This window comes from Sus scrofa, chromosome 6, assembly GCF_000003025.6.
Source record: "Sus scrofa isolate TJ Tabasco breed Duroc chromosome 6, Sscrofa11.1, whole genome shotgun sequence".
NCBI classification, from domain to species: domain Eukaryota; kingdom Metazoa; phylum Chordata; class Mammalia; order Artiodactyla; family Suidae; genus Sus; species Sus scrofa.
Window position 1 is genome coordinate 27511274 of NC_010448.4, and position 22837 is coordinate 27534110.

Sequence of the window (22837 nt, forward strand, 5' to 3'; positions counted from 1 at the left end):
CCACAGCTCACGGCAACACCAGACCCTTAACCCACTGAGCTAGGCCAGAGATCGAACCAGCAACCTCATGGTTCCTAGTTGGATTCGTTTCCACTACGCCACAACAGGAACTCCTAAGCAATTTCCAATGTAACATAAGACATTTCTATGAGTAACTTTGAAATAGCAAGGCAGAAATAATGAACTCAATTAGAAATGGATAGCTTTTATTAAGAGAAAATTGTTTCCTCCCCACCCTCCACATCCCCCAAAGAGTATTACTACAAATGAGAAAAATATTTATTAATGAAACAATTTAATAGTTCTCCCTTAGCAGAACTTTGCAGACTAGAGCACAACCTGAAAGTAATTACAGTTTCAGTCATTAATACACTACATATGGTGTTTATTCTACAACTGGAAAGTTGCTGAAGTTTGTGACATGCCACTATAAATGTAAGTATTATTAAAAATTACAAATTGTTTGGTTATTATTTTGATAACCTCTTGAGCAGCGGCTCCTGCAAGGAAAAAGGAGAAAAGCGAATCTTTGAAAAAGGTAAATTACAAGAGTTATATTAAAATATTCAATTCGTGGAGTTCCCTGGTGGCACAGCAAGTAAGGATACAGCTTGTCACTGCTGTGGCTCAGATTCCATCACTGGCCCAGGAACTTCCACATGCCGTGGACATGGGCCAAAAAAAAAAAAAAAAAAAAAAAAAATCAATTTTGTAAAGAAAAGCTTTTCTTTCCAAAAGCAAAGATGTTTAAAGGTAATACAAAACAGACATAGCTTCCTGAGTCATATTAAAACAAAGGACTACCATTTTTTTCTTTCTTACTTTTTCATGGCTGTACCTGTGGTAAATGGAGTTCCTGGGCTGGTGTCAAATCGGAGCCGCAGCTGCCAGCCTACACCACAGCCACAGCAACTCAGGAGCTGAGCCCTGTCTGCAACCTACACCACAGCTCATGGCAACACTGTATCCTTAACCCTCTTAACGAGGACAGGAATGGAACCCACACCCTCACAGACACTACATCACGTTCTTAAGCCGCTGAGCCGCAATGTGAACTCTAGGATTCAATTTTTAAAAACTATGTTATTAAAGGAAATAAAGATTTTGATCTATACATTTGCACCTTGGGATATTATGCCATAGTTTAAAAGAATAAAGTGAGTTCCCAGTGTGGCTCAGTGGAAATGAATCTGACTAGCATCCATGAGGACACTGGTTCAATCCCTGGTCTCATTCAGTGGGTTAACGATCCAGCGTTGCCGTGAGCTGTGGTGTAGGTTGCAGACATGGCTCGATCCCAAGTTACTGTGGCTCTGGCAGAGGCTGGCGGCTACAGCTCCGATTAGACCTCTAGCCTGGGAACTCCATATGCCACAGGTGCAGCCCTAAAAAGATAAAAAATAAATTTTAAAAATAATAAAAAAAGAATAAAGCATTTTTAATCATGGTGATTTAGAAAGACAGGAAAAATATATTAAGTGTAAACAGTCATAGCAGTAGTATAGATGATGGCAGTTTTTAAAAAGGATACATGTAGACATAAGATTCTCAAAGGATACCCTTCTGTTGCATTTGAATTTTACCCTGTGCATGTTTTATAATAAAAAGGACGTAAAGGAATATTTGTAATTGGAAAGGATCTATATTAAATACTGCCAGATTGCTATACTTAGTAACAGTATGAGTATATAGTAAAAGTAACAAGTTTTAAATACTACTCCAAACAAAACAAACAATAGAAAAAACTCAAAAAATTACCAAGAAAAAAATTCTTCATCTTTTATAATCTGAAGTTCCTTCCCTCACAAATACTGATTCAATAAAATCTGAGAATCTGAGACTCTACTATGTATGAGATACTATCCTAGGCACCAGAGAACAAAAGACAAAAATCTTTGTTCTTATGGATCTTAGTAGTGAGGGAGAGGGCATTCACAAATAAATAAAATGCATGTCAAAAAACCTAAGTGCTAAGGAGAAAAAGCAAGGAGGGGAATATGAGAGCAAGAGGAGTGACTGTTTAAAATCAGGGAATAAGGGATGACCTCACAGGGAAGATAATATTTAAACAAAGCCTTGAAAGAAATGATTTGTGCAGAATGATTAGAGAATGCACGTGTTACGGACCTAATATGTGTCCTCCTTTATACATATGCTAAAGGCTGCCTACAAGCCACAAAGAGAGGCCTCAGTAGAAACCAAATATGCTGACCCTGCTTTCAAACTTCCAGCCTCCAAAGAGTTTTATCAGAGATGGCATTGTTGAGTTGGGTCTTGAAAAAGAGGTAGATTTTATTTTACTTATTTTTTTTTTTTTTTTGGCTGTGCTTGTGGCATGCATAAGTTCTGGGGTCAGGGATCCAACCCGTACCACAGCAGCAGCCCATGCTAGAGCAGTGACAATGTAATACTTAACCTGCTAAACCACCAGGGAACTCCAAGAACAGGTAGATTTTTAGACAGTCAGGAAATAGGGAAATTTAAGGCAAATGGGCCCAAAGGGATAAAGATTCAAGGAGCAGGAAATGAGAAAGCATGTCTAGGGAAAAGGCAGGTACCTTGAAAAAAACCAAGGCCAGAAAGGCTGGGTGGAACCAGAACACAGAAGGACTGTGGATTTATTTTCCGAGGACTTCTGTAGTGTATACGTGTGTATTGGCAGGACAGAGGGTTAGGTGAGTAAGAGACACAGAGCTATGCTTTAGAAAGATGAATACCCTTCAGGAATTTAAAATGCACAGCAGTGGGAGAGATGGAATGCAGGAAGACCATGTGAGGGGCTACTGAAATAATCCAAACTCAATAGAACATTGTGCTTCACTGACCTCCCTAGTTAAAACAGGCAGGAAAACAAAATTTCACAACTGTACTATATAACAACAGGTGACAGTCTTCTCATCTCTGGAACTCACCCCCTAAAAATGCAGCAATGGTGTGTGGTTCAGCAGCTCCATATCGGCAACTAGAGGAAAGGATGGAGACATGACCCAGAATGAGCTTTATAATAGGATAGTATTGTCTCCTATGTGCCCTAAAAAAAATACTCACAATTCATGGACATAGTCATCTTTCACCATTACAGATAATCCATATTCCTGAAGGAAGCCAGTGAGACAAGACTTCAACTTTCCTATATCTTCTTCAACTTGATAGTTAGATATCCCTAAAAATATATATGTTAATTAATTTTTATTAAGATAGATATGCGATTCACAATTATTGGCTACCTTCTTTATTTAATCCAGTTTTAGGTGTTCTAGTCAAAACAGTGAGGTATAAAACTGAAATAAGGAGTTCCCGTCATGGCGCAGGTTTGATCCCTGGCCTCGCTCAGTGGGTTAAGGATCCAGCATTGCCGTGAGCTGTGGTGTAGGTGCAGATGCGGCTTGGATCCTGCGTTGCTATTGCCGTGGTATAGGCCGGTGGCTAAGGCTCCGATTAGACCCTAGCCTGGGAACCTCCATATGCCACGAGATCGGCCCAAGAAAATGGCAAAAAGACCAAAAAAAAAAAAAAAAACTGAAATAAGAACAAAAATAATAGGGGAGTTCCCGTCGTGGCGCAGTGGTTAACGAATCCGACTAGGAACCATGAGGTTGCGGGTTCGGTCCCTGCCCTTGCTCAGTGGGTTAACGATCCGGCGTTGCTGTGAGCTGTGGTGTAGGTTGCAGACGCGGCTCGGATCCCCGTTGCTGTGGCTCTGGCGTAGGCGGTGGCTACAGCTCCGATTGGACCCCTAGCCTGGGAACCTCCATATGCCGCAGGAGCGGCCCAAGAAATAGCAAAAAGACAAAAAAAAAAAAAAAAAAAAAAAAGAAAATAATAGAATGTATTTGGACAATATTTGCAACTATCAAAAACCTGTAAGAATCAGAGAAATCATCCAAAAGCAATTAAAAATTCTGACAAATCTGCTTTAGTCAGAGCTCCATACCCAGTATCTAGAAGAGTATCTGGCACATAGTTGGTGCTCAGTAATTATTTGATAGAATTCAATGAATGAGAAAGTAATGTCCTATTTATACCCTTTACAGAAATTATGGTGTTTATTACTCATTTCCAGAAGATTAAATGACGCTGAGGACATAAAGTTAAAATAGGCACACTTACTGAGCATTAATAGATGTGGACATTGTTCTAACCATCACATATATATTAATTCATTTAATCCTAACAACACTATGAAGCAGGCACTATTATTATCTTCATTTTACAGATAGGAAAATTGAGGCACAGAGGAGTTACTTAGCTCAAAAGTAGCAAAACTGAGATATGACCACATGCAGTTTGTTTTTTGGGGTTTTTTTTTTTTTGGTCTTTTTTTTAGGGCCACATCCGCAGCATATGGAGGTTTCCAGGCTACGGGTTGAATGGGAGCTGTAGCTGAAGGCCTACGTCACAGCCACAGCAACGCGGGATCCAAGCTGTATCTGCGGCCTACACTGCAGCTCACAAGAACGCTGGATCCTTCACCCACTGAGTAAGATTCGTTTCTGCTGAGCCATGACAAGAACTCTTTTTTTTCCCCCCACGCAGTTCTTAATGATTAAAATATGGTGTCTCCAAAGGTAAGCTATTATCACTACTGGAAGGAATAATATCCAAGTATTATTAAATAACATCAATATTTTTAAACACCTCTAGTTTGAAAGTATTATCACTCCTCCTTCTCAAAATGGCAGCATCCACCCTTTATTAAGTACTTATAAAATACTAGGCAGTAGGTGCGCCCCTAAAAAGACAAAAAATAAAATAAAATACTAGGCAGTGTGTTATGTGATTTTCATACATCATGTAGCTAACCCTCACAAATCTAATAGAACAGGAATTCCCATCGTGGCTCAGTGGTTAACGAATCCAACTAGGAACCATGAGGTTTCGGGTTCGATCCCTGGCTTCGCTCAGTGGGTTAAGAATCTGGCATTGCCATGAGCTGTGGTGTAGGTCACAGATGTGGCTTGGATCTGGCATTGCTGTGGCTGTGGCATAGGCTGGCGGCTACAGCTCCAATTAGACCCCTAGCCTGGGACCCTCCATATGCCACAGGTGCGGCCCTAGAAAAGACAAAAACAAAACAAAACAAAAACAAATCGAATAGAGCAGATACTATTAGCATCATATCATACTGAAAGAACTGAGACTTGGAGGGAAATAGTGACTCAATAAAGATCAATAGATTCAACTGATAGAATGTGGATTTGAATCTAGGTTTAATTCCAAAGCCTGTGTTCTATGTAACAGCTAATTTCCCAAGGTGGCTCCACCATGAACACCTCTTCATGCCCTCATGTAGTCCCTTTCACTGTTTTTCTAAATTAATGTGTAGTTGATTTACAATGCTGTGCCATCCCCTTTCACTCTTAAGGTCTAACGTGGACCTATGAAGCCAACAGAACATGGCATAAGTGCTGCTGTGTGACTTCCAAGGCCAAGTCATAAAAAGCCTTGTACCTTCCACCTGGGTCTTTGGAATGTTAACTCTGGGGAAGGCAGCTACTATGTAAGAAATCTAGGACTGCCAGGCTAGAAAGGAAGCCTCAGCTGACCATATGAAGAGATGCCAGCAGCTGCAGATATCCCAACTAAAGTGCCACACATGTGAGTATGCTTTCTTGGATGTCTATCTCAGTCAAGCTTTCAGAATGACTCCAGCCACAGGTCATTCCATGAGATCCCTTTCCCCCCATGAGAACTGCCTAACAGAACCCAGCCAATCCACACACAAGACAGAATAATTGATTGTTCTAAACTACTAAGTTTGGGGGTGGTTTGCTATGTAAGAGATAACCAAAAATACACCTTCACCAAACAAAACAAATAAAGCAACATATATTTGGTATTTATTCCTTTTCCTTTTTCTGGTAAGCTTGCTCATTAAGATTATAACTCAGAGGTTCCCGTCGTGGCGCAGTGGTTAACGAATCCGACTAGGAACCATGAGGTTTCGGGTTCGGTCCCTGCCCTTGCTCAGTGGGTTAACGATCCGGCGTTGCCGTGAGCTGTGGTATAGGTTGCAGACACGGCTCGGATCCCGCATTGCTGTGGCTCTGGCGTAGGCCGGTGGCTACAGCTCCGATTCGATCCCTAGCCCGGGAACCTCCATATGCCCTGGAGCGGCCCAAAGAAATAGTAAAAAGACAAAAAAAAAAAAAATTATAACTCAGTGGGTATACTACATCAGTTTAGGCAACAGGTTTCATTTTTTAATTTTTTTATTTTTTAGGACCACATTTGCAGCATGTAGAAGTTCCCAGACTAGGGGTCGAATCGGGAGATAGAGCTGCCTGTCTATACCACAGCCGCAGCAACACCAGATCCGAGCTGCATCTGCAGCCTACACTGAAGCTTGCAGCAACACCAGATCCTTAACCCACTGAATGAGACCAGGGAGTGAACCTGAATCCTCATGGATGCTAGTCAGGTTCTTAACCTGCTGAGCCATGACAGGAACTCAGGGCAAGAGGTTTTATGATACAGCTAGAATGTCCTGATATACAACAATCTGAACAATTAAAACTATCACCTTAGGGAGTCCCCATCGTGGCTCAATGGTTAACGAATCTGACTAGGAACCATGAGGTTTTGGGTTCGATCCTGGCCTTGTTCTGTGGGTTAAGGATCCGGTGTTGCTGTGAGCTGTGGTGTAGGTCGCAGATGTGGCTCAGCTCTTGCGTTGCTGTGGCTCTGGCGTAGGCTGGCAGCTACAGCTCTGATTAGACCTCTAGCCTGGGAACCTCCATATGTCACGGGTGTGCCCTAAAAAAGAAAAAAAAAAAAAAAATTATCATCTTAATAAAGACATTCTAGGCAACTGAAGATCTTTGAACATACGCCAAGTCCCCAATTACCACATTTACAGATAACAAAAAACAGATAATAAGCAAAGAAACATCTTTGGAGTTCTCAGTTCATAACTCACTGGCATACTTCCTATGCTCTTCCACTCCACTAAATCAAACTCAGTGTGAGTCTTGGAAGAAAACTGTAGAAGCTGACAGGAAAAAAGGCTTTATTCTACACACATTCAACCAACATTTCTGAACTCTGTAACAGTTCAGAATTAAAAAATATTTGCAACTGGCTACACTTAAAACACAGACAGTTTAAAAAAAAAAAAAAAAGTGGAAAAAAAAGAAATGAAACAAATAGTATTGCCTCACTGAGATGAACCAGGTAGTAAATTGACTACAGCATGAATTCAAGCATCACTACCGTAAACACCTTAAGAACACTTTAAGATTTCATTCCATTCAAGTATTTATTTACGATTTTATTGTATTTGATAAGTGTATTGCTTTTCTTACCTGGGTATCTACCATGCTGTTTATGAAATCTATCAACAGCCCGTAACATTAAGTATAATACTATCTCACTATCTGGATTGTCCATGCTGGAAACTGAAAGGAAAAAAGAATCTCAGTAGCATCTGGATAATTCATGACATAAAAACAAAATGACTGAATTTACTATATACTCAGGTTTTAGAATACAAGGCAATTCTATCACAAAATTTAAATATGTTGTGATGGTAAAATAGAAAATGATAAATAACAGTAAAACAAAGGGAGAAAAATTACTAAGATGAAACCCAATGGCCTTCTGAACTATTAGCTATGGTCATAAAATCTTTACTAAAGTAGTAACATGCTGACTTTAGCTCTTCTACATATCACACAACTTAATGACCTAAATATGATTTTATGTATATATTAAGTTTCATATTTTGAAATGATGACCACTTGGATTGGTTTATAGAATAAAAATCACAGTATAAGTATTTACATTATCCTTTATATTATCACCATTCAATTATACACAAAATATTTACACCCTTAAAATTAATTACTAACCTAGCATCAAAAGGTTATTACTTACTAATTTCATCCTTGTTAACTGTATCCAAGCCATATTCTTCAGCTAAGGACCGACATCTTACCACTCGAAGAAATGCGGAATTGCTGCCTGAATACAGGAAAGACATTATGGAAGTAAATGGTCAAGACACATAAATATCCTGAATCACAAATCACTTAAAGAACAGGAACTTTTGGGAGTTCCCATCGTGGCACAGTGGTTAATGAATCCAACTAGGAACCATGAGGTTGTGGGTTCAATCCCTGGCCTTGCTCAGTGGGCTAAGGATCCAGTGTTGCCATGAGCTGTGGTGTGGGTCGCAGATCTCGAGTTGCTGTGGCTCTGGTGTAGGCTGGTGGCTACGGCTCCAATTAGACCCCTAGCCTGGGATCCTCCATATGCCACGGGAGCGGAACTTTTATGTATGTCTTTACAGACAGGGAAATATGAATAAGTGTCTTCTATTTGGTTCTAATGGTTAGCAGAGAAGGCTTTGAACACAAGTCATCTTAAATCCATGTCCTTGACACTACAACCAGTTCAGCACTGAAGAAGTAGATGATGGTACCACTCTGAGCCACTCTGAGCCTGTTTTCATTTGTAAAGTGGAGATATATTCTTTTTTTTTTTTTTGCCTTTTTTTTTGCTATTTCTTGGGCCGCTCCCGCAGCATATGGAGGTTCCCGGGCTAGGGGTCCAATCGGAGCTGTAGCCACCAGCCTACGCCAGAGCCACAGCAACGCGGGATCCGAGCCGCGTCTGCAACCTACACCACAGCTCACGGCAACGCCAGATCGTTACCCACTGAGCAAGGGCAGGGACCGAACCCACAACCTCATGGTTCCTAGTCGGATTCATTAACCATTAACCACTAAAAAAAGGGAACTCCCTTTTTTTTTTTTTTTTTTTTTTGTCTTTTTTTTGGAGATATATTCTTTACCTTTGAGTTATTCTGTGGATTAAAATTGCAAGTGTGTAGAGTACATACCTAGCAGAAAGCCTGATAGGGCTCAATGAATAGTACTGAAAAAAATATTGTTTTTTAAATGTTACCAGTTGCAAATAGTGTTTGATTCTAACTATTAGAATTGTCTATATTCTGAGTATACCATAAGGCTTAAAAAAAAATTGTATTAAGGAAATTTTCAAACATATCCCAACAGAGACCAAAGTAAAAAAATTCTCAAATATCCAACATCCAGCTTTTTTTTTTTTTTTTTTTTTTTGTTTTTTAGGGCTGCACCCATGGCATATGGAAGTTCCCAGGCCAGAGGTTGAATCAGAGGTGCAGCCTTTGGCCTACGCCACAGCCACAGCCACATCAGACCCGAGCTGCGTCTGCGACCTACACCACAGCTCATAGCAATGCCGGATCCTTAATCCACTAAGCAAGCCCAGGGATCATGGATCCCAGTCGAGTTAGTTAGCCACTGAGATATGAAGGGAACTCCCCAACATCCAGCTTTTAATTTGGTATCACTAATGCATAACACCAATGGACAAATAAGGTGCAAGATTAGTAGTGGAACAAAACATTAAAACTAAGCCTAAACAATTACAGTTGAAGAGTCATGAAATGGATAATTTGGGTAAAAATATTTTAAAGATAGATAACATACAATTATTACATGTAAAACAATTTTACTACTCTTTAACTCTTAAAATGCTTTGGGCCTACTTAGGAATTATCAAGACCCTAAGAGCCTAGCCACTCTGAAACCAGATGGCAAAATTCTTAATTCTATCACAGTCATTTAACACTGATCAAAATAAGTATTTAAACCAATACTGTCAAGATACATGTGACTCAGGACTTCACCTCTCAAGTCTTCAGGTAAAACTTTCCCCAATTATTTAAAATAAGCTGAAAATAATTCTGTATTACTGATAATTTTCAATTAATTGATCTTCATGTCTTTATAGCATTGTCATAGATAGATATGCTCTATCTCTGACCAGTGTTAGAATACCCTATTTATTATGAGAAAAAGAAAACCTTACCCAGTAATTATCTATAGCAATACCACTAAGAAATGGAAAATTTTTAATTTCAGTCATTTAAAATTCCTGGGAACATTTCCCATGGCACATTTTTATCAAGCAACATAAGGAAATTAATTCAAGGGGACTTACAGAGCAATTTTAATTCTTTCTCTGAAATGGATTCTGGTGCCTGTAAAGAGATAAATACAGGTTTTGCTCCAGTATAAAGGAAGATTAACAGAGGGTACAGCACATGGCCAATCACTGTTATCCAGGGAGGGTTTCTCCAAGAGCTGGGAAAGCACTGTGAAAACACCTTGTTTCCTTATGACTGGCCTGCTCTTTAGGCAATCGAGAGAGCCCTCTGAAGCAGCTCTGAGCCAGTGGCACCACCTCTCTCAAAGTCTTTTCTGGCTGCAATTATGCAACACAATCAGGCCTATATAGAGCTGTACAGGCTATATATACCAGCCTATATAGAGCTGTACAAAGATAGTGGCCCAGCACCTTACCTGGCCTATTGACTGCAGCAATTTGGCAACATGATTACCCACCGCAGCAGCATCTTTCTTTGCTTTTTCACGGTAACTAGAAAAGAACAATAAAAACTTAACAAACTTAAAAAAATTTTTTTGGCTGCACTCGCAGCTTATGGAAGTTCCCAGGCCAGGGACTAAATCTGAGCTGCAGCTGCAACCTCTACCACAGCTGCAGCAATGCTGGATCTTTAACCCACCATGCTAAGCTAGGGATCAAACCTGCACCTCAGCAGCTATCCAAGCTGCTACAGAGACAACACCAGGCCCTTAACCTGCTGTGTCACAATGGAAATTCCAAAAAATTTTTTAATAAAAAAATATATTTTGGGGGGCCATGGCATGCAACAGCTTGGTGTGGGATCTCAGTTCTCAACCAAGGATTGAACCTGGGGCACAGTGGTGAAGGCACTAAATCCTAACTACCAGACTACTGCGGAATGCTCAAAAAATTTTTTAATTACCAAATTTTAATCACCGTGAAACAAAAAAGGTCTTTTTCATGAAAAAATACTGATTTAGCAATATATGAAATGTGAAAATGCTATGGAATGTTACCAGCAGCATATGTTAGTGGTTGGTGATGGATTCTTAGACTCACCTAATACCTGAGCTCCCTATATAATTAATAGCACCTAACTTCAAAACTGTCCTCCTAGAGGGATCCATGATCCTTGCTTCTCTGACAGAGGACCTAAAAAAAGTATGTTACAAAAAAATGTGATTATTTAATCTCCTTGAAGTCAAGCCCAAGGAAAGTTAAATACTTCAAAACTGTCCATCTACAAATTTATATGAAACTTTCCTATTTACACTTTCACCCTTTAGAATTGATTTGACTACCTCTAACATGAGGTCACAGGTCTTTCCTCAATTGACTTTTCCCAAGTTTTAAGTAGCTGAACTTTTAGGCTAGATTAACAAAGATTTTTTGTTAGAGAATGGCTGAGGTGAAGAGTGCAATATGTCTAGGAAACAGAGATCCTCTGTGTGACACTATCTGGGCCTTGAAGAAACCAAGCCAATGGACCTGGATTCATTAGTACCATGCCCGAACTACACAAGGGTAACATCCATTGAGACTCATCCTTATGACAGTCTATCTGGGTTCGAGCTAATGATACCTGGATAGCAGGTGTCTACCTATCGTCATGAACTCTTTAAATTATGAAACATTAATGATAAAAAACTCATCTAAACTAAAGGCTTCAAAGTTTTAAGTTACAGATGAAAGACAGTATAGGTCATGGTTAAGAGTACAGAGCTGGGTTTCATGATTCAAATCTTAGTTCTGTCATTTGCCAGCTGTCTGACCCTGAATAAATTACCTTTTCTATGCCTGTTTTCTCACCTGTAAAGCTGGGACAATAACAGTATCTCTATCATAGGGCTATGGTGAATATTAAATTAGGTAATACACAGAACAGTTCACAACACAGACTTAAGTGCTCAAATGTTAGTGGTTTTTTATTTTTGTTTTTTGGTCTTTTTTTAGGGCACACCCATGGCCTATAGAAGTTCCCAGGCCTAGGGTGGAATTGGAGCAGCAGCTGCCCGTCTACGCCACAACCACAGCCACCCAGATCTGAGCCACATTTGCGATTTACACCACAGCTCACGGCAGTGCCGGATCCTTAACCCACTGAGTGACGCCAGGGAATGAACCCTTGTACTCATGGATACTAGTTGGGTTCATTACCGCTGAGCCATGACGAGATCTCAAATGTTAGGTTTTATCTCGAATGAGGAAAGAAAAAAAATCTGACCTCCAGGAGTATATGGGAACTCTCTGCACTTTCTGCCCAATTTTGCTATGAATGTAAAACTATTCTAAAAAATAAAATTTTGGGGAGTTCCCATTGTGGCGCAGTGGTTGACGAATCCGACTGGGAACCATGAGGTTCGGGTTCGATCCCTGGCCTTGCTCAGTGGGTTAAGGATCCGGCGTTGCTGTGAGCTGTGGTGTAGGTTGCAGACACAGCTTGGATCCCGCGTTGCTGTGGCTCTGGTGTAGGCCGGTGGCTACAGCTCCAATTAGACCCCTAGCCTGGGAACCTCCCATATGCCGCGGGAGCGGCCCAAGAAATGGCAAAAAAGAAAATAAAATTTTTTTTAAATTCTGCCCCCTAAGTTTTTTACCTTGTTTTTAAAGCAATGCAATTATAACAGACTTCCTCTTGATTTCTGGTAGACTGATAAAAATTATGTTCACCTCTAATAGAAACAGTTTAATTTTTCTGTTACATAGTTTGCAAAGAGCTGACTCACACATTTTGCAGTTTTATATATTTGCCTGAATCTGCAATCATATCAGGAATTGTGCCTCGAACAGGTAAATTTCCTTGACCCTCTTTGGCCACAAATTCCTTTAAGGCACGAGCTAAAATCCAAAACGTCGGAGTCTGAAAGAAGAAAAAAAAAATGAATATGAAGTGGCATTTGACCTGAAGGTTAAGGTGGCATTATTTTTACTTTTTTTGTTGTTGTTACCTGTTTGGTGATATTTACGCAGCGATCATCATTAAATATATCTTCAATACTGCTTGGGATCTAACAAAGGAACACAAAACATTTACTCACACTAAGAATTTGCCCACCTGTATTTTCACTGCAATTTCCCAAATCGATTCAAGTACAAACTTGTAATTTGTTTCCACTTTTACTCAGATGGACCTTTGCTGAGGAAAGAGTCAATGGATGAAAGTCCCCTCCTGCCCACTGCTGTTAGCATTAAAGACTGACCTATTCTCTTACATCATAAATGGAGGAAAGAGGAGCCTAAGTAAATCTTATTAGTTATATCTGAAGACAGAACAAAGATTACAGACATTAATACCAAGCTAGATTTGCAGTCCTTCATGTTTTTTCATTTTGTCAAAAATCTGCAACACTTAATTTTAGTTAGACACTGCTGAAAGAGACAGCCACTCTGACGCACATGAGATAAACTACTGAAATTGGAGGTTTTGTTTCTCTTGTTGTGCGGAAAAAAGAAATTTCTCACCGGTAACTCCTAACTGTTCTCTCTGATTCCACTCCCAGTCCCCTAGAGTCTTTTCTCCTCACAAGAGCCAAAATAGTTTTTCTAGAAATATAAATGAGGTCACTGCATTGCCCTGCTCAAAACACTTCAGTGGCCTGCAAGGCTTTTAGGATTGGGCCCTTCGCCTCTCCAAACTTAAATTCCTCTACCACTTTCCCCCTTGTTCGCATCACTCCAATCACACTGGCTTTCATACCAATCCTTGAGAAATGCCAAGTGTCGTTTCACTTCTGGGCCTCTGCACATGTGCATCCTCCAGATCTCTGCATGTCCATTCACGGAGGTTTCTGCTTAAACACATCTCTTTTGAGAGTCTCCCTGGCCCCTTCTGATCCCAGACCCCTCCCCCATCATACTTAACTCTGTTGTTCTGCTCTAATTTTTTTCACAGCAGCTGGTACATTTATCTGTTTCCTTAGTTCACTGTATCCCAACCATGAGAACACATGGTTTAATTTTTTTTTAATTGGAATGAATTTACATTCAGTGAAATGCACAAAGCTTTATGTACAATTTAATGTGTTTTGATAACTATATGTATACTTTCAATCATCACTTCAAATGAAACATAGAAAATTTTCATGACCCCAGAAAACTGTGTGAGTACAGGTTGCAGAGCACAGACTTTTTTTTTTTGGTCACACCCACAGCATATGGAAGTTCCCAGGCCAGAGACTGGAATCCCAGCTGCAGCTGTGACCTAAGCCACCACCACAGAGACAATGCCAGATCCTTAACCCACTGAACAGCAGGAACCCTGGAGCACACACTTTTAATAACGTAGCAATACTACCTCATCAACTCCAAGAAGTTTGCAATAACAGCTTAAGTGCTTTCCTAACTTGAAAAGCAAAATTTTTTGCTGTTTCTTTTATTGGAACACCAGCGGCATAAGGAAGTTCCTGGGCTAGAGAATCAAATCTGAGCCACAAATGTGCCACAGATGAGGCAATGCTGGGTCCTTAACTCTCTGCACTGGGACAGGAATCCAAGCTGTGTGCTGCCACAGAGACAATATCCACTGCACCACAGTGGGAACTCTGCTGTTTTAAATTATAAGAAGAGTCTAACTTAAACTACCAGTTCTATTATTCTAAAGTTTCCCCCAAAACTCACTGGCCAGACTTTAAGAACAAAACAAAACAAAGGGCATCTAAATTGAGTTACTATCCAAGTATGTTTTAAAGTACACAATGTCATTAAGAACATCTTCCAATATACCCAAATAACTACTTTCAAAAGCAAATGCAGGTTAGATTTAACTTTTCTGGCAACACTATTTTGGAGCAGCAAAATATCACCCTCATTATATAATTCCTACCCGCAAACTATTAACTATTTACAAATCATGTACTTCAATTATATAAATCACTGCATCACTATTACATGAGGAAGCACTGACCTCCATTTTAACAAGGACAGTACAGAGTCTTATTAAAATAAGATTCAAGCCATTTCATAGATATTAATTTCTAACCAACTACACAATTTTTTTTTCTGTCTTTTTGCCATTTCCTGGGCCACTTCTGTGGCATATGGAGGTTCCCAGGCTAGGGGTCGAATAGGAGCTGTAGCCACCAGCCTACACCAGAGCCACAGCAACACGGGATCCGAGCCGAGTCTGCAACCTATACCACAGCTCACGGCAACGCCAGATCCTTAACCCACTGAGCAAGGCGAGGGATCGAACCCGCAACCTCATGGTTCCTGTCAGATTCGTTAACCACTGAGCCACGATGGGAACTCCCCAACTACGCAATTTGAAAAATATTAACTTTAAATCTAAAATCAACCATTTCACCTATGAGGACTTCAACAAACACCTTTCATATGTGAATACCTCAGCAGCTCTAAATACCTGAGTTGTATTTAGTGCTGTGTTCACATTTTTAATAGCTTCTTCAAAATTCTCTTCATCTTCTGGAGTCCCATTTTCATTCTTTAAAATTCCTATTAAAATAGAAATTGATTAGCAAACAACAGCCCCTTTCTTTTCACACTCCCTCTCCTCCCAACATTATGTATATAACCTTATCAGATTCTGAAGGAAGGACTGGATGTTGAACCTTAAGAAGAAACACAGCTAATCACTGGTTACTCTTTTTTTTTTTTTTTAGGGTTGTATATGGTATATTGAGGTTGTATATAGAGGTTCCCAGGCGAGGGGTCCAATCAGAGCAACAGCTGCCAGCCTATACCACAGCTACAGCAACACGGGATCTGAGCTGTGCCTGCAACCTGCACCACAGCTCACGGCGACGCCATATTCTTAACCCACCAAGCAAGTCCAGGGATCAAACCCACAACACCGTGGTTCCTAGTTGGATTCATTTCCACTGCGCCACGACAGGAATTCCTTTTCTTTCTTTCTTTTTTGTTTTTTGTTTGTTTGTTTGTTATTCTTAAAACTATACAAGGAGTGGCTCCTTAACCTCCCATAAGGAAAATAAAAGCTCAAGATGGCATCACTAACAAAGGTGTTGTCAGAAATCCAACAGCCATTAACCTCAAGCAATCTGCTTTTCAAGCTTTATACAACATTTAATCACATCCCATATTACCTTGCCTAATCAAATCTCTGAAGTCTTCTTTTTCTTTATACGTTTTAGGTATTCGTCCATTTGTCTAAATTGGGTTAAAATTTTTTTAACCAGTTAGAAAAACTCAAAATATGAAACTGAGAGCCCAAAGATTCCCCCAACCTCCCACCCACATAAGATTTCATTAGCAAGGGAAAAAAATCAACCTCCTCCCCCTCCAATGAAATCCTTTGTAATAAATTGAAAAAATATAGTCACGTACAAATTTATTTTTTTAAGAAAGGACATACTTCACTATACCACTGTGCTAGATATTTAGCAACGATCACAATCCATGGAGTGTGGCTATGATCCTAAAAATAAAACAGCCAAAGAAAATATCAACATAGTTAACATTTATTCTTCACTATACAATATCATTTTCAACAAATTCAACAATATTTATTCAATTCGGTTAAATAAAACCAAAGGAAATATCAATATCATTAACATTTATTCTTCATGATACCATATCATTTTCAACAAATTCAACAATATTTATTCAGAAATATTTACATCCCTCAATATATGTGGAATAACGAACAGAAGGAAATTAACTGGGTGAATAAAAAACTGCTTTGGAGTTCCCGTTGTGGCTCAGTGGTTAACGAATCCGACTAGGAACCATGAGATTGCGGATTCCATCCCTGGCCTTGCTCAGTGGGTTAAGGATCCGGCACTGTTTTAGAGGCACTGTTTTAGAGGCACTGTTCAATTTACTCTTAATATGGCAGGTATGTCTATGACTGTCATGTCAGGATAACGACTGTCTCCATTTTACCATTAATAAACCAGTCTCAGAGACTGCTACCAAAAAATTAAAGTCAACTATATATATATATATATATATATTATTTATTTATTTTTTTTTTTTTTTCCTTTTTAGGGCCACATACGCGGCAATATGGAGGTTCCCAGGCTAGGGATTGAATCAGAGCTACAGCTGCAGGCCTACACCACAGCCACTTGGGATCCAAGCTGAGTCTACAACCTACACCATGGCTCATGGCAATGCCAGATCCTTAACCCACTGAGTGAGGCCAGGGATCAAACCTGCAACCTCATGGTTCCTAGCTGGATTCATTCCGCTGTGCCACGACAGGAACTCCAAGCTCAAACATTTTTATTTCAGATATAAATCCTACAATAAGGAAAAAGGATCATTTCTATGTTTTCTGATGAACCAAATACCTGAATTTTAATTAACATGTAGGTAGGAAAATGTATTTATACTCCTTAAAGTGTATGGTCTGCTATAAATATCATGATTTCTAAAACAAAATATGTGGTTGCCTTGGTAATTCTCAAACACAAGTAAGTTTCAAAAGGAGTCAATTTCAACAAACACCCACCTAAATTCAAACTATTTTTAAAATACATATATTTATTTAGGAAAGGGCCATGAAGAGGGCTTCTGGGTTAACATATGTTAATGTCCAATTTCTTGACCTGGGTGTTGATCACACAGGTTATGTTCAGCTAATGTAATTTTCTTCAATAAAAAAGGTTTTAGGGAGTTCCCATCATGGCTCAGTGGAAACGAATCTGACTAGCATCCATGAGGTTGCAGGTTTGATCCCTGGCCTCGCTCAGTGGGTTAAGCCATGAGCTGTGGCATAGGTTGCAGACATGGCTCGGATCCCATGTTGCTGTGACTGTGGTGTAGGCCAGCGGCTACAGTTCTGATTAGAACCCTAGTCTGGGAACCTCCACATGCCTCAGGTGCAGCCCTAAAAAAGCAAAAAGGTTTTTAAATTTGGGGGAAAAAAATAGATATATTTAAAACAAATTAGGTATAATGTCGTTACTATGGAACCTGGATGACAGGAATATGAAGATTTATAGTATTTCCTCACTTTTTTTCTTTTGTCTTCTGTCTTTTTAGGGCCACACCGTGGCATATGGAGGTTCCCAGGCTAGGGGTCTAATCAGAGTTGTTGGTGCTGGCTTACACCAGAGCTACAGCAATGCCAGATCCAAGCCATGTCTGCGACATACACCAACAGCTTACGGGAATGCGGGATCCTTAACCCACTAAGTGAGGCCAGGGATCGATCCCGCAACCTCCCGCTTCCTAGTCGGATTCACTTCCACTGTGCCAAGACGGGAACTCCCTATTTCCTCACTTTTTAATTCAAAAATATATATTTTAAAAAAAGGGTTTAAGGAGTTCTCTTCGTGGCGCAGTGGTTAATGAATCTGACTAGGAACCATGAGGTTGTGGGTTCGATCCCTGCCCCTGCTCAGTGGGTTAACGATCTGGCGTTGCCGTGAGCTGTGGTGTAGGTTGCAGACGTGGCTCGGATCCCGCGTTGCTGTGGCTCTGGCATAGGCCAGGGGCTACAGCTCCAATTCGACCCCTAGCCTGGGAACCTCCATATGCCGCGGGAGCGGCCCAAAGAAATAGCAAAAATACAAAAAAAAAAAAAAAAAAAAAAAAAAAGGTTTTAAATCTACCTATAAATGGAAGGTCACATATACTACCAACCTTTTTTTCCATACGATCCAAATCATAAGACTGAAAATGCTCTCTCAGTTCAGGAAATGGCTTATCCAGTCGAAGATCCTCTAATGCATTATCTGGATGAGATTCAATTACTGTGAAATAAATAATCCCAAAAGATAAACTTACTTCTTTAGTGATACTGCTGGTAATATACTGCATTATAAGAACCTAAGAAATATGTAATTTTATTTTATTTATTTATTTTTCTTTTTCAGGTGTTCCTGTGGCATATGGAAGTTACCGAGCCAGGGATCGAATCTGAGCTGGAGCTGTGACATATGCAGCAATTCTGGATGCTTAACCAACTACGCCGGGCCTGGGGATCGAACCTATACCTCCACAGGGACAAGTCGGATCATTAACCTACTGCACCACAGCAGGAACTCCAGGAAGTAAGTAATTTTAAATGGCATAGGGCCTACACATTTTTCACTTTGTTTTGTTTACTTAGTTAAGTGTAAATATATACATGAATTTACATTTTACTAAATGCACAAATCATAAGAGGACTACAGTTTCAATAAAAGTAAAACCAAGATTCCTTCAGTGTATTAGTTTCTTGTTAATACAATTGAAGAAGATCAAAATTGAAAAAGATCAAAACAGGTAAAAATACATATTCAGATAGCACCTAACAACCTACCCTTCCTCCTTCTGTGGTCTTCAATAGACAGCATCACCACCTACCTAAGACCTCTTCCCTAGAAATGTGATGGTCATCCTTGACTTCAAGCTTCCTTGGCCCTATCAGTCACTCCCCACATTCTGATGTCACTTCGAATACAGCTCTCCACATAAGGGAATATGGAAAGTGTAATTTCAATAAGTGTTTAAGCTAGGCTCAGTTCTATCAATTGTTAGCTGTGTGACCTTAGGAAAATAACTTAATCTCTCTGTGCCTCAACATTCTTATAAAAAGCAGATAAAGAGTATCTACTTTATAAGGATTGGGGAAGATTAAATGAAATAATGCACATAAAAGCAGACACACAGCTAGCAATGTTAATCTTCGTTACCATCTACCACCTCTTCCACATCCTTGTAACATCTGCCCTCAGTTAGGGACTCTCACCTAGACCACTGAAAATCTCCTAAAAACAACCTTTGCCTCCAATATTTGCCTTTTCGAATCCATGCATTCTTCAATTGGGCTTCAAAGTAATCATTTAAAATAAATGCTTAGGAGTTCCTTGATGGCCTAGAGAGTTGAGGATCCAGCATTGTTCCTGTTGTAGCATCAGTTGGCTCCCTGGCATGGGAACTTTTGCATGTCACAGGCATGGCCAAAAAAAAAAGGAGTTACTGTTGTGGTGCAGCAGAAACAAACTGATTAGTATCCATGAGGATGCAGGTTCAATCTCTGGTCTCACTCAGTGGGTTGGGGATCCGGTGTTGCTGTGAGCTGTGGTATAGGTCACAGACAGGCTCAGATCCCGAGTTGCTGTGGCTGTGGCTGTGGCTGGCAGCTACAGCTCCGATTCGACCCCTAGCCTGGGAACTCCCATATGCCTCAGGTGTGGTCCTAAAAAGCAAAAAAGAAAAAGTCCACACCACCAAAATGCTTATTACCCTGTCACTCTCCTACTTAACAACTCTTAAATGACCTTGCACCACTGCCAAAAGCTCATCCTCATCTGCCCAAGCAGATACCACTCTTCAGTGATGCTACCAATGCCAGTGACTATCATTGCACTAGCAGAGTACTTGGCTCAGAGCAATGCATGAGTACTGAATGAAAATTTTATGATGATTTAATATTAAAATTTTATAAGTAAAAGGACCTAAGCTGATGCAAGCCTGACTATCAATGACTTCAGTCTTCTATAACACTGTTTCCTTGGAACAGTAGTTAAGTAAATGCCTTGCTTGTTGTGTGGAATTATACCTAAATTGGGAGCCTAAGGCTTGTATAGGAATGGAACAGAAAACTGGTGAGGAAAAGGTGGCATGACCTCTCTGTGCCAGTGTGACCACATACCTTGGCTCTCACCTATGGCAGCCATACATGCCCTATATGGTTAGGAGGCAAAAAAGGCTGGGTACTTGTATAGCTGCTGGGTCTCCTAATAAGATGAAGCTATAGTTATATCTCCTGCTTTGTATGCTTCTGTAATGCTAAGGAAAGGAAATATTAAGATTAAAGCCTACTGATTCTTTTTTTTTTTTTTTTTTTTGTCTTTTTGCTATTTCTTGGGCCGCTCCCACGGCATATGGAGGTTCCCAGGCTAGGGGTCGAATCGGAGATGTAGCTGCCAGCCTATGCCAGAGCCACAGCAACGCAAGATCTGAGCCGCGTCTGCGACCTATACCACAGCTCATGACAACGCCAGATCCTTAACCCACTGAGCAAGGGCAGGGATCGAACCTGCAACCTCATGGTTCCTAGTCAGATTCGTTAACCACTGCGCCACGACAGGAACTCCAAAGCCTACTGATTCTGATTGCCACTCTGAACCTGTAACCAGAGCTGTACTGCTATAAATTTACTCTGTGATTTAAAACTGATTTCCAAATTGTCAAGTTCCTAAAATTATGGCTAAAGCAACCAATAAAGCCCCATACATGCAACAATTTTACCTGGATGTTCTTTTATAATGATTCTCATATAACCAACTAGTCCATATGTCCTACAGATCAAAAGAGGTATTTGGGAATTCCAGAGGACATCTGCTAAACGTAGTAATGTACTGTAAAAAAAGGCACAGTAGATAAGAACATGAGCAAATGAGTATGTGCCAAACATGAAAATGCCTTAAAATAACGCAACTTTCTTACTAAATAATAAATGCAAAGATACATCTATTGCATTTACATAAGCCAAAGATATGCTGAAAAGCAAGGCTGCAATCTCAAAGCAAGTATATTTTTTGTACTAGAGGGATATGAAAGCCTTGTCTTTTTCTTTTTTTTTTTTTGGCTGAATCTGTAGCATATGGAAGTTCCTGGACCAGGGACTGAATCCAAGCCACAGCTGCAACCTACACCACAGCTGCAACAACACTGGATCCTAAACCCACAGCACCACAGCGGGAACTCTAAGCCTTCCTTGTCTTTTCATTAGGGAGGATGTTACTGAAAGACACTTCCTAAACATTTCCATAACAAAGAAGAAAATGCTTATATTTGTATACACCCCAAAATGCTCTCCATAATTCTAACCAGTTTTTTTTACTTAAAAAAAAAAAAAAAACACTGTTCAAGTTAACTGTTTTAAATATATTTTTTAAAAGTTTCACATCTCTGTATTTTTCTCTTCCCTATCTTTTCAATGCTGGAGTTACAACGGCTTATTAAAGATTTCTATTGTGTTTAAGAATTTTAAAGACCATAGAGTCCAGAGAGAAAACAAAACTATGCAAATCTAATAAGTGATTAAAATAAAAACAAATTAACTTTAAATTTACCTTTCAGGAAGTTGAGTTGCAACCACAATGGTAAACCTACAGAAAAATGAAGGATCATTGTCTAGAAGGTTTTCTGGACTCTAAACAGGGGAAAAAAAATCCAACAATTTCACAATCATATTAAACATGACAGAAACAGTTAAGCTAGTTTAGAACAAGTGAGGCAACATGCTAGACAAAATGTTAAAATAATTCAACTTTCAACATAAATATATAAAGATTCAAAATTCTAAATCCCTAGGGCTCTGAATTACTGAAAATTATATTTCTGCACAAAGATAATAATGTGTATACATATATACCTCTTCCACAAAACTCCCAGAGACATCGTTATTCAGTTCTTGTAAGAATTCCATGGCAGCTTGAGCTCGGTTCTTTTGAAAAACAAAGCATTTGACTTGAATTAGAAAAAACTTGGTTGAATTGTAACCCGCTAATTTACAAGCTAGGCAAACACAGTATAAAACAATCCAAATTCCATGTATAGATATGACAACTCTGCTTATCATAGTGTTAGTGAGACTAAACGAGAATATTACTTAAAACAGCTAAACCGGAGTTCCCATTGTGGCTCAGCTGAAATGAGCCCGACTAGTATCCATGAGGACATGGGTTCAATCCCTGGTCCCGCTCAGTGGGTTAAGGATCTGGCCTTGCTCTAAGCTGTGGTGTAGGTTGCAGACACAGTTTTCATCCCACGTTGCTATGGCACAAGCGGGCAGCTGCAGCTCTGATTCAACCCCTAGCCAGGGAACTTTCTCTATAAGCTGCAGGTATGGCCCTAAAAAGTAAAACAAACAAAAAAAATTTTAAAAACAGATCTAAACCATTATTATTCAGAATTCTGAAATGACTGCATTACTTGAACTCTACTATTCTGATAAGGCAAATAACCAGGAAACCCTGGGTAGTAGGCAGACATGTTCTGAGTC

General features: G+C 39.8%; 1 protein-coding gene across 1 annotated transcript in view; it reads right to left on the minus strand.

Moving 5' to 3' along the window:
• Positions 268 to 22837, minus strand: part of NAE1 (NEDD8 activating enzyme E1 subunit 1) — a 28602-nt gene continuing 6032 nt past the window's right edge. The window contains exons 5-20 of the mRNA XM_021094010.1: positions 22208 to 22279; positions 21906 to 21985; positions 21079 to 21188; positions 18484 to 18593; positions 16247 to 16309; positions 15978 to 16041; positions 15275 to 15366; positions 12864 to 12923; positions 12642 to 12775; positions 10350 to 10425; positions 9988 to 10027; positions 7876 to 7962; positions 7305 to 7397; positions 3049 to 3163; positions 2913 to 2962; positions 268 to 500 (exon numbers count right to left, since the gene is read on the minus strand). Coding sequence (XP_020949669.1) covers positions 391 to 500; positions 2913 to 2962; positions 3049 to 3163; positions 7305 to 7397; positions 7876 to 7962; positions 9988 to 10027; positions 10350 to 10425; positions 12642 to 12775; positions 12864 to 12923; positions 15275 to 15366; positions 15978 to 16041; positions 16247 to 16309; positions 18484 to 18593; positions 21079 to 21188; positions 21906 to 21985; positions 22208 to 22279 — 1356 coding nt within the window. The 3' untranslated portion in view covers positions 268 to 390. The remainder of the gene's footprint in view (positions 501 to 2912; positions 2963 to 3048; positions 3164 to 7304; positions 7398 to 7875; positions 7963 to 9987; positions 10028 to 10349; positions 10426 to 12641; positions 12776 to 12863; positions 12924 to 15274; positions 15367 to 15977; positions 16042 to 16246; positions 16310 to 18483; positions 18594 to 21078; positions 21189 to 21905; positions 21986 to 22207; positions 22280 to 22837) is intronic.